General features: G+C 40.8%; 1 protein-coding gene across 1 annotated transcript in view; it reads right to left on the reverse strand.

Annotated features, from left to right (window-relative positions):
• Positions 1-12,908, reverse strand: part of SNX10 (sorting nexin 10) — a 36,044-nt gene that overhangs the window by 11,839 nt on the left and 11,297 nt on the right. Inside the window, exons 2-4 of the mRNA XM_071735654.1 lie at positions 8,218-8,272; positions 2,645-2,731; positions 465-565 (exon numbers count right to left, since the gene is read on the reverse strand). Of these exons, the coding sequence (XP_071591755.1) occupies positions 465-565; positions 2,645-2,731; positions 8,218-8,241 (212 nt within the window). The 5' untranslated portion in view covers positions 8,242-8,272. The remainder of the gene's footprint in view (positions 1-464; positions 566-2,644; positions 2,732-8,217; positions 8,273-12,908) is intronic.

A 12,908-nucleotide genomic window follows, 5' to 3' on the forward strand; every position in this document is an offset into this window, starting at 1 on the left:
GCTCATGAAATCAAGCTTGGGAACACTAGGCTGAGAAACTACAGGGCTTCCCACACACCTCAAGGGGAAAAATATATAAACCAGATTTTTCTGGTCCAGTTGGTATGCCTGCATGCATATTTGACTGCCTCTCCTATGGTACTTGCCCTAAAAGCACCAAGAGGAGGTTTGTCTACCTACACTGGATTGCTCTTTCTGCTACCTGTACACAGCAAAAGGAAACACAGATCAAATCTGTTATGAATTAGAGGAGAGGGAATGTTACCAAACAAAGTCTATCAGCACAAATCACATTCTTCCAGGTTTAAAGCAGAGAAAATGCCTTGTAATGAATAAACTCGTGCTAGTAAGAAATGCAGGATACATCCCAGTTCCAGTTTCTTTAACTGTCAGCATTAAGATGAACCAAACCTCCCCTTCCATGACTGACTGCTTATTAAAAAGCCATAAATAAGGTAACTCACATAAGTGCTGCATTGCTCTGAAGCCTCTGCCGAAGCCAAACAAATTCTCTAAAGCGTCTTCTAACACAGGATGTTTTCCTTGTAAAGCATATACTGTTTGTCTGTTGAGAAATAAAAAACGTGTTACTTTGTAAATCAGCTTAAGCTAAAGTGCAGCCATGGTATTAAAAACACATCTGAGATGCTAATCCCTGAGACACCAAGAGAAACCTTAACAATAATTCAGTTTAGGTTTAGGACTGCTTTTTATCTCAGACAGGATTGGTGACAGTTTATTCTGCTTCTCAGAGAAATATTTTTCATCTCTTTTTTTCTTTTTAAAAGCAAGAGATCTGGATTACAGTACAACTTGCAGTAAAAGGAAAAAAGATCTCAGAAAAAAATTTCAGCAGATAGTGCCAATCTTTGCAGGGAAAAAAAAAATCTAGATATTCTAATTCTAAACCTGCAAACAGCTACATAGAGTTCTTCCACTGCGCAATCCTACTTAAATCAGAGAAACTGCTCTCTGCAAGTAGCAGCATTTGGAAATCTTCCCACAGAATGCTATCAGTCCATTAGAAAAATGCCAATTCATCAAAAGAGAAACAATCCATGAAAATTAAATCCATTTGCTGAATTTTCCTGTGGATCATATGCTTAGACTAAACCCCACCCTGCAGGAGGGTTTATAAATCTGTTATAAATCTGCCTGCAGTCCAACCCACCCTCAATAAGATGCCAAGAGCCACAGCTCCTAGACAAGCCACATGATGCAGATTGTACAGGGCCCAAAGATGCCAGACTTCTGGAATATACAAGTATCAGAGACACTTCACATTTTAAGAAGCCAGATGCTTGAAGTAGTGGGCAGAAAAGAAATCCTGCTGGTCTAAGACCCTAATAGACAGAAGATGTTTAAACCACTAAGAAGCCTTGATGGTAGGAATGACCTAGACACTTGGTCTCTGAAAGTCCTGGCAAGAAGCTGATCTGCTGCTTATCAGCTTCAAAAATGCCCAGGGCTGAATCAGGCAACTCCAGGTCTCAATGATATCACCCCAGCACAGCAGTCACTGAGAAATCATTGATACACTTCTACTCAGAAGCACCAATGCCTGTGAAACAGTAATACAGCACCCACCCTGCCAAATGCCTGTCCATGCAGGTGAGTTGGAACTAGATGATCTTTAAGGTCTATTTCAACTCAAACCATCTCCTGAAGATGGATGATGATGATGACAAATCTGCCATTTACCAGCAGTCAACAATATAATCGCTTTGGAATCAGTACTTAAACCATGCTGCAAAATGTAAAAATTTCACGGCTCTTACTGCCCCACAGGGGAGAAGTACTTACCATGATGGACATTTAAGAAGCCATCATTGGACTGCTTGCTCTCACTGCACTGAATGCTTAACTCTCCCACACACAGAAGGAAATGCTTTTGGTCTTGTGCCAAACAATAACCATAGAACACAGTGCTCTCAGATTTTTCACCTGATAATTGATACAGTACACTATTTAATTTTTCAATGTAATTAAAATCCCTGGATCTAGATTAGGGAAACTAGGCTAACTACTTCTGTATGTCATCCACCAAAGAAGAATAATCTACAAAACAAAATCACGTGAAGGGCAGATTTAAGACACAAGAGAACCGTAATTCTAAGTGCACTCCCATTAACACATGGTAGATTACAGTCATAAACCCAAATGTAGTTACTTGACATATCCAAACACCACTAAACTAGCATAACATGAATATCAAGGTATACTGAAAACAGCCACACCGCAGCAATCAGATAAAATGGCCAAAAGAAGGTCTTAGGAGAATTTAAAAGGACAAATAACCAGATAATTACTTGAAAAGAAACCTGTTTTGCCATGAATACCTGAACACCACCCTTCTCCTATAAAGGCAAGATATCACTGACTATGACAATCTTTTAGCTGATCAGTAAAGCTAAGAACAGTCTCTGCTGCAAGACATTGTGAAATGCACATACAAACACAACATCAGGTTCACTTCCCAGTTCTACCCCCGACCTTCAGTGCAGCCTTTGCCCAACACACCTTACCTCTTCCACAGCATCTCAGCCTTTAAGAGGAGAATAACATCCTACAGCCTCCCAGAAGTGGTGTAAAAAAGATTTCATTAACACCCCGAAGAATCTGTGTTGATTTCTTTAATACTTACATGAATAAATATCTCATAGTCTATGTAAGAATGCCATGAGTCTTCTTTTTGTGTCCTGGGATCTCTCACCAAGACAGTTACAAATTCCTGCAAGCGCATAATAAAAATCAAGCAATTAATTTCAGAAGACAAAGGGAGCCTAAAGACTCTTTCTTGCTTTGCTGTTCCCCAAACCACTGTGCCCAGATTAAAAACTGAACTGCTGGTTTACTGAATTTTGCAACCCTATAAATGGAGAAGCGAAAAGCAATGAATCATCTGAGCTACACCACATGTCTGGGAAATTCCTTGCCAAGCTGCTAGCTGAAAATGAGTATTTCAGATTAATACTGTGAAGGGTCACACATGTTTCACGCATGGGAGATTTAGTGATTTCAGTAGCTACAAACTGAAAACCTAATATTCAAAGTCCCACATGCAAGAGAGAACCAGGCAGCTATTTTAGCCTTTTCCCATCCTTGTAGTCAACATTCACAAAGAATGTGTTACAAACCTGCTTCATGTACCAAATACACACATATAGCATTTTATTGGCTCCTAAATTTTCTCTTTTTTCTTTTTTAAATCAAGTATTCATAGGTAGGTACACCCACAAGGTGGTGGAAAACTGCCTTTTTCCTATATCCAAAATACAGGACTCCTTCCAGCCCAGTGAAAAAGGTGTAACCACCATCAATTGCCTTGGACAGACTCATTTCAGAGAATTCAAGGTCTCAAGCCTAGCATCCCAGACGCTGTGTGGAAGGACATTAGTTCTTCTCTGCCACATACACTTCTTGAAACACCAGGAACTTAAGTCAGAGTCCACCTGAGGATGCAGGACCTGGCCATCAACCTCCCCAAGTAAGCACCACAGCCAAGCTGCAGAGAGTACTTCCCCACTTGGAAGGACAATGATACTGAGTATTTGTTGTAGAAGTTGTCATATATAGTCTACTTCCTTTTAATTCTTATATTTATGTAATAATTTAGAGGCATCTTGTAGGACTGTGAGAGCCTGGTGGCACTATGGTGATCTAGCAGGGCATCACTAACAGGAATTGAAAGAGGATGAAGAAAGAATGTAACCAGATAATTACTTCAGCTGTATCATGTGTTTTTAAAAAAAAAAAAAACAAAAAAACAACCAAAAACACCCCCCCAAAAAAACCCACTAAAAACACCCCACCCCACAACACTGAAAACAAAAAGAACCTGGTAAATCTAAATCTGTATGTTCATACTGGGGCAGAAGCTTTGCTTCCTTGAAATACAAAGGTTAAAAATCTGCATAACTACCTGCTTTTCCCCAAGCAATTTTTTACCCTATTTCAGTTGCTTTATTAAACTATTCACACAAAAAGCTAAGCCAACCACTTAAGCAATGACTCATTTAAAGAAAACTGCATCATTTTAAGCTACAGATATATTCTCCCTGAGAGGAAGGCACTGCGCAAGATCTCTATGTGCAGGAATCAACTGTGGGAAGAATGACAGTGTCTCTGAGAAATAATATGCTATTTTAGCATGACTTTGCATAAAAGTGGTACATAAAGAAATCTCTGGAAATAACAGAAAGCTCTCAAAAATGTGTCGCTGCATGCCCAAAATGCACAAATGACAGAATAAACCTTTATTCTTCTGCCAAGTCTTCTGCTGCCACCACCACACACATTTCAATATGCCACCAGGAGCAAACTTCAACTGAGTGACAGGAAAAGAATGACAACTTTGGACGAAAAAAGATATTCTTTCTCCCTGAACAGTCACTGCACTCTGTCCATGGCAGGGAGGTTTTCGTGGTCTGGAATAAATCATTTACCACTCTGAGTTCCAGGTGGTACTTCAGGGAGGGGGAGCCTGTGGCCTGATGGCTGGATACAGCCCACAGTTTTATCTTACTTAGCCCAGCTCCTAGTCACAGGGGTGTTTTCTGCAGTATTGCTGGATACCCTTTCAGGATGTGTCACAAGCACCTTGTCAAAGAAAGCTCCCACCACCCCTGTTGCTTCTTTCTTCACCAAAGACCACCAGAGGCCTGAGTCTCCTTTGCAGCTTTCTGACCCCACACCGAAGTGGTAAGAGAGGAACAAACAGACAGAGTTGTAATCACTTCTACCAGCTCAGGGTCATGCCTTTACTTTTACAAAAAACACTCGTGGGAGACTAGAGGAAGTTATTCCCTGAGCAGATCCTGAGCAATGTGCTGAACAAAAGAAGAAAATTTTTGGTTGTTGTTTGCCTGACTGTCCATCTTATTTAATACACATATAGACACCACATACTGTTGGACCCACTGTAACATCTTTTCACATGCACATCTTACGTTCTTTCAAGTTTTTGTCTTCCTAAGCCTCCTATTTCCCTGTGTTCCACTCCTCCCCAGACCTGCAACCACTTCTGAACACACTGGATTTATGCCAGGAGCATCACTGCTCTCCTCTTCCCTTCAACTGTTGCAGCCCAGAAGGCACAGCTGAAGGTGACCTCCTGACAACCCAACCTCAGCCCCATTCCTCTCATCCACTGCTGTACTGGCATCTCATTGCCCTTCCTTTTGTCCAGCTTCCCCAAATTACTTCATCTCCAAATAAACTTCTGTAACCCTCTCCTTTGTACAGAATCAAAATCCTCCAAGTAAAATGATTCTTTTTCACCGTCTATTATACTAAAGTATTATGATAAAAGGTTGCATTAGCTATGAGTCACCTTGTAAATCATTCCAGACCACAATTAACACACAAAAGAAACCACTCTGTATACTTTTAACTTCCAATTAAATAGTTAGAGTTTAAATACTGTGGCAATCAAGCATCCTTCAGTTTCTACCTACAGAAGAAAGGAGACTTGCTGTTCACACTGTGCAAAGGAGGTGCTGGGGATGTGTATCACTGACCTAAGAGCGAAAATGATCTGCAGTACAGCAGAGCAGCTCAGCAAACTGCAGTCCTCAAATGCAGTGTCAGCTGTGATTTAAAACACCATAATTTCAGCAGAAGATTGGGTGTTGGTTTGGGTTTTTTTTCCTCCCCTCTTTATTTACCAAAGAATACAGAGGCTGAGTTCAGAATGAAGCAAGATAAATGTTAAGCAATTAGAGAACAAAACCAAAATTGTACAGCCTTTCTCAAGACCCATTGCTACTTCTCCTGTAAACAACTTGAATCCAGGAAGCTTTAGCTCCAATTCCCATTACAGTTTCTGCTGCTCCAGAACAGTAATATTTCACACACAGAGTATCCCTTCTCTTTGAACCCTTAAGCCTTTTCCAGGATAAAGGACCTCACACCAGGACAGCAATATTGATTTCATCCAAGCAGCCTTAACTGCCCAGCATAGATGCTGATACTAGGCCAGAATAGGTCCTTATGCCTCCCAGAAGAAAGCAGAAGTAAGCTTGTAAGGGCCAGTATTCACATATAGGCTACGTTAGGATCTATGTCAGCAGATTTAGTTAGCAGAATATTCCTCTGGGAGATTGCTGTTGTATGCTCAGCCCATTCTGCATTCACAGTCACCAGATTACAGCAGTTCTGGCTAATAATTGCCTCTGTCCTCCGTATATAACCCCTTCTCTCCCCATCTTGCTATAAAGATGAGGATACTCTCAGTAGGCATGGCTACCTTCAAGTAATGCACCGTTCATTTCAGGAAGGCAAGGCTCACCTCTTCCTCCCACAGCCAACATGCAGACTTTATCTTTTGTCACAGGACTCCATCCCAGCCCAGCCCTATGGCCAGGAAGCAGAGCCCAAAGACAGATAAGCTTTCAGGGACTTTTTGCTTTCATCATCTACAGCCCTTCTCCAGGAGTCTTTTTTTCCCCCACCCAGTTCTGTTTGGTTTTTCCAGAATTGCAGATCTAGCTACGACACACTGAATACACTTTTTTCCCCCCTCCTTTTTTTTCCTTAATGGAGGGGCACAATACATGCATGTGTATCATGCACTCAAGAACTATATCTGTCCTGTAATTCCTAAGTGCAAACATTCACTCAAGACCAGAACTTATTGCTGACAATTCAGTATCCAAGACTGGTTGTGGAGGCCTATTGCACAGCAAACAATACAGACAACAAAAAAGAAAAAAAAAATAAAAATAAAAAAATTGTGGCATCTCCATTTAATTCTTCTTCCTGGAAACTGTTAAGTTCATAGGCAAAACATTTTCTATGCAAACTGCTACCCCTATATCTTTGATATGAATCTCAGCAGACAAATTAGCCTAAACATCCTCATGAAGAATGCCAAAAGCAGTTATAACTACTGCAACACGGAGTCATAACTACTTACCAAGCAGGAATCAGTGGAGCAGCTTCTCAGGCTGGATGTGCTTTTTAATTCCCATTTAAACCAGCCAGTTTAGGCATGACACCAGTGGCATTTTGCTACCCTGTCCTCAAGACCTGGAGTAGTCTATGTAATTAGTGGTTACAAATAAATGACAAAATGGCCAAAGTGCCCCAGAGGCCTGGCTTACATTTACTCATTCATGGTTAAAGTCCTATGCAAAGGACCTAAGTGGTGACAGCAGAGAAGGGCAGCACTGAAGACATGTGGATGCAAGGACTTAAAACTGAAATGTTCCCATTCAGATTTGCCTCCAAAGGAAGAATCCACCATAAAAGCAGCTAAAGCAAACACAAGCCTTCGCCCCCCCTGCCCTACTGCCCCCCCCCCTTCTTTATTCTGATGGAAATATTTCTGCAAAATGCAATGGATTGCTCAAAGACAAGTATAAGCCAGAAGCTCTACTGTATAGCATTTGACCACAAAAACTGTGTTTCTGAGAAGTCTTTTTAACATTTTCCTATAAGGAAAATACAAAACCTGAAATGGGAACATCTATTTTTAATAGGGGGGAAAAAAATCTCCCACAAGGAGAAGGAATAAAAATAATGTTGCATTGGATGATTATTTGCATTAATCATTTCAACTGTATTTTAATCAGGTGATAACCTCATGCTCCATGGTGCCACTGTTACACATTTGATTAGTCAATTAGTCCTTAAGAGTCATTTTCCACAAAGCTTCCAAGAAAAAGAGAGTTTCCCATCAGGTTGCCTCTTAGTAAAAGGATCAACCACAATGGACATGGGGCTTTTCACACTGGTAATGTTGCCATCTTCCCTCCACACATTTTAAGTAGAAAGGCTGATAAGAGACTAACAGCTGAGACAAAATAATTTCTTGAAACTTTTAAAGTTCTTTGGGACTCAACAAAAGAGAACTCGCAAGTGTGTGGTCCACTCATCTGGTATTCAGAGCTCACACCCAGACTCCAACGATTATTCCTACAAGATACCTGAAGACATGGGGAGCAGAAGGACTGAAATCCAAGTCCTTCCCTCCCGTGTGAGTGTCTGAGCCCCTTATGCACAGACTCACTTACGCTTCTTCTCTCTGACCCAATGAATATTTGATTCTTCCATGAAACTTTAACAAAAGGAACTGGCACTACATCACTTCAGAATATTCTGTAGCCTGGCAATTAAAAGCCTGAAGAATACAATCAATCCTTCCTGGTCCAGCCTTAATGAAATTCAATCCTCCCAACTAGAATCCTTTTTTATTAAAGCTTAGATGTGACTTACTTGTTTTTCATGTTTTGGTGTCATCTTCACTGGTTTGCTTTAAATAAAAATCAACCTGAAAAAAAAAAAGAAAAAACAAACAACTAGATATCACATTGGCATTTAGTAAATATTTGAAAGTCCTTACCACTTTTCCTAGACATTAGTAGGCAGCAGAAAGAGACAGACTTAGTGCCAAATACACCAGAAAACACATTTGCTTCAGCTGTATCTCGGATTTCATCCATTTTTAAAAATCCCATGTTAGAAGAACTGGGTTAGTCCACCTCTGGGGATGTGTGCCATACATGCCAGTCCAGCAATGCCTCTCCATCTCTGGGTACCAGGGCTTTTCTCAATTGCCCTGAGAGCCACCCTGGGGATCCTCCTTGCATCCCCCTCCCAGCAGCTCTGAGGGGCCAGCATCTCCAGTACCAGCACCCTCAGCACAGCCCAAGCAGTGCTGCCTGTGCCTTGCTCCCAGGCACCCAAGCCCAGGTCTACTTGACTGCAGTTGAGGTCCAGGAGACACTAAAATATCTGAGTCTGCAGAACTAAAAGCCCCTCTCAACCATTTCTCTGAAACAGAGATAAGCAGAGAGACAAAGTGTTCAGTTCCTGCAGGCCAGTGAAAACTCAGGCTAAATTCCATGGCGTCCATGGTTTCAAAACCTCTATCTAGGGATGTATATAATTAGACTGAATGTCAAAATCCCATCCCCCAGTTTAAAACCTATGTTTTAAGCCTCCTCTTTCACTGGAAATCCAAATAAATCAACTACCTGTGCAGTCCCATAAGCTATCTGGTTTTCTCAGGACAGACACCCCGAAAGGAACAGCAGGGATACTTTATTTAGTTACTAACTTGCCTACACACTGGCTGCCTAAAAATAATGGCCATGGGAAAAACGACTTGCAATGTGCCTTTTTCCCTTACCTGTCCCACATGCCCCGCAGCCACTGCCAGCTCACACCTGCAGTGACCTCAAACTACAAGAAAATCCTTCATCCCCAGAGTACAACTCCCCACGCTGGCCCCAGGGTCAGGACAGACCACATGAGCAGGAGAAGCTGAGAAAGATCCTCTTGGGCATCTTTCTGGGCAGGCATCCTGCCCTGGGAAAGGTGGATTTGCAGTTTTCTTAGGCAATCCATGGCAGCTGTAGGCAGCAAAATGTTCATTTGTGACTGGGGAAGACACATGGCCACATTTTTGGGGGTGGTTTGATACGGTATAGTGACACAGTGCTTGGAGCTGCTCTTGTTATTATACAACTATGTATTTAGTTCAAATCCAGCTAAGGACTCCCCTGGACACCCCACCCCTGCCCAATGCCTCTTAGAAACATGCCTTGCTTTCAAAATACAGCTCCACTTATTTTAATAAAACTGAGCACAAAGATAAGCACACGTGTATTTCTTTGACCAGGAAATTATTTTGGAACAAACACATTTTTGTCAAAGTTCTACAGGATCAGTTCTACCTAAACAAGATTCTCTGCCTCCAGATAGAGATGCCCATGCAGAGAACTTCAGGCTGCCTAAATGGTACCACCAGCATGGCTCCTACTTCCATAAGGATAAGGCCACCATTTTACTGCCGGAGCTAGAACTGTGCTGATAAAAAGAGAACACAACTATTGAAAACACACTCCCAGTAACTTCTGGGAGGGGTTTGTTCATTGTATTTATGTTTAACTGGTATATATACTCTGGGCTGAAGGCACAGAAGGACCCTTCAGCATCTCCTGCTGCACAGGCTCAGCAGCCCCAAGCAGCTCAGCAAGGAGGGGCAGGAATTTGGTTCCTCGGTTATAATTGCTGCTATACAGAAACATATCAGGAGCTTTCCTCCTGATGTAGATAAATGGATTTTACTTCTCAGGCAAGCACAAGTCCACAACACAGAAAACACTATGCAAGGCTCAGGCTGTTAGAAGACAAAGGGTTGTTTCTGCCTGCTACCTCTCCTCATTGGATGCAGTTGTAAAGCTATACAGTTTGGGGGCTTTTTTTTCCCTACTCCTTTCTGCTCTGGTTGACTGTGGTTTTGCTTTTTAAATGGCAATTTTGTTATTTATTTTTTTCAGCTATATATCTTTATTCTACCAGACCCTGCAAACTCTTTCACTCCTGTCTCTTAATTGGTTTAAGTAAGAAGTTATGCAAGCCCAAAATATCTCATTCATGACACTGTTAGTGAATGATAGAGCTGAGATAACACATTTTGTCTTTTGGTTCCTAATGACCAAGTTATGTGCTGGTGCAGCTTGGAAAGGATAGTTTAAACTCCAAACATCCATTGCAATTTAAATATTTAATGACTAGAATTAATATTTCAGCACAAAAAACCTTCCTGAAATATTTAAAGTCACCGTTTTTTTCAGGAAGTAATTTGAAGAAAAATGGAAATTCAAACCCACCACAGCTACCTTTTTCATAGACACTTAAGCAAGTCCAAGATTTCCCCAGTCATGCTGCAGACACTTGCAAACATACTGAATGCAGTATTCTCTCTAGTAGCAAGATATATTTTCAGACATTTTTTCTTTAATGCATGGAGAAGTCACTGAAGCAGAACAGTTCAACTGTCTGCTTAAGAAGATGCCTTTTTATCTTTAGAAAAAGCCTACCCAAAATACCAGTGACAGAGAACAGCAGTCTCAGAAGAGGAACAGAAGGTTGCTGGTCTTTTCACTCACAAAAAAATTCATTCCACAGATAGAAATCAACCAGTGCTGGAGGAAATAAAAAACAAACAAAAACCACAGGAGCAGCTGATCTGTAGTTCTGATAAAAAGCCTTCTGCTGTGGCTGGGAAAAAACCCTATTGCTTTGAGTAAATTTTCAATCTGCTTCTGATCTGTTATCAGATGGGAGATTTTTTAATTATTATTACTAGTTTCATGCACTTAATATAACACCTGCTCCTTGCAATACATGTCTTTGAGAGTTCTTAATTGCATAACCAAGGAAACATGGAATGGCTCTGCAACTGCCAACAACAACCCACATCAAAAAGATTATGTAGGATGAGTTGCCATACTTCATATAACCTTAAAAAAAAAATAAATCAGGAGAAAAAAACCCTACACACCAACAAATACAGTTGTAGTAGTGCAGTATTTTTCTTAGTTATAACAGATAAACTGCAATGCTCTTCTTAGGGATAGTAGATAAACACTACTAAGTATTCCATTTTATTTCATATTTTAGAGTTAATTTTATATTTTAAAATCTAAATTAAACCAAATTTTTTATTTGGTAGTATCCTTTATTATGTAAACAGATTGCTCTTAAAGCAGGATGTGACTGCCCCCTTACATTCACAAAGAGAAATATGAAAACTAACAGTCCCACAGACAAAAACTATGGCAATCTGCTATAGGAACAGCACAAACAAAGGTAAGCCCTCTCAGCTACGTCACTAGTAGCTGTGTTCAGTTGCACTTAAATCTTATAATTTCACTCCTTGCTGGACAGTGGCCTATACTATGTTGTCTCTTCTGGGCCTACTCACAGATTCCATGTGGCCTGTGTTTTCCCTCAAGCAATAAATGGTGATCTTCAGCTCCAGAAATACCCACCCACTCACCTTTGGTTATTTCTGAACATATTTCTTTGGTTATTTTCTAAACGATCACCATCAACCTCTAAAAGAGAAGAGCAACTTCGTCTCAGACTTCAGTGATGACTGCAAGTACTATCCAGTCACAAGCAAAATCCTCAGCTGCACTTTCAAGGTTGTTCCCCCATCATCACTATCAAATTAAACTTTTGTTAAAGGCTTCAATATGACCAAAAGAGAGAGACAACAACTAAATTTCCAAATACACAGAGATCTTTCCTGCCTTTTAAATTTTTTTTTTTTTACCTCAATACTCACTCAAAATGTCATAAGAACTTTAATCTACAGCTTGTAGAAAGTTCCAAGTGCATCTCTACATGGAATTCAGCATCACAGAACATGCCTGTACATGCCCTATGACACTATGTTCCATCCAAATGGATTTGCAAGGAAAATACACATGCATGGGGTGATGGTGGAAGGATATGAAGAACAGAGCTGCAATAATAAAAGATGATGCTAGCTGTAGAAAAGGTTATCATAAACCAAACAATCTCACACTAAAACATAAGTAGTACTTAGATTCAGGATAGGATAATGCAAGTTTTTTTGAGGATCACTGATAGTAATCTTCTGAAAGGTCAGTCAGTGATAGGGAGCACCACTGGCTGGGGAAAGAGCATCTCCTGCATGGAGCAGAGGTCCTGAGAGATGGCAGTGCCACTGCTGTTGCAAGGGAGTAGGAAATGGAGCTAAAGATCATCTCCTGCATGGAGCAGAGGTCCTGAGAGATGGCAGTGCCACTGCTGTTGCAAAGGAGTAGGAAATGGAGCTAAAGAGCATCTCCTGCATGGAGCAGAGGTCCTGAGAGATGGCAGTGCCACTGCTGTTGCAAGGGAGTAGGAAATGGAGCTAAAGCCCCATTTAGTGCTAGCTCACAGCTAGTCAGAAGCATGGATGAAATATTATGATAGGTTTCAAATGAAAGGTTAACAAGAAGCAGAAAGCAATGCTATTTTGTTTATGGAACAAAACTGCTTCAAATCATAAAACCAGCCATGCTGTGTATCTCAATGGAAAGGTTAATCTAGTGACTTAGATAGTGACTCATGCTGGAACATTCAGAGGTAAAGAAACAAGCACA

Source organism: Heliangelus exortis, chromosome 2 (assembly GCF_036169615.1).
Source record: "Heliangelus exortis chromosome 2, bHelExo1.hap1, whole genome shotgun sequence".
Taxonomy (NCBI): domain Eukaryota; kingdom Metazoa; phylum Chordata; class Aves; order Apodiformes; family Trochilidae; genus Heliangelus; species Heliangelus exortis.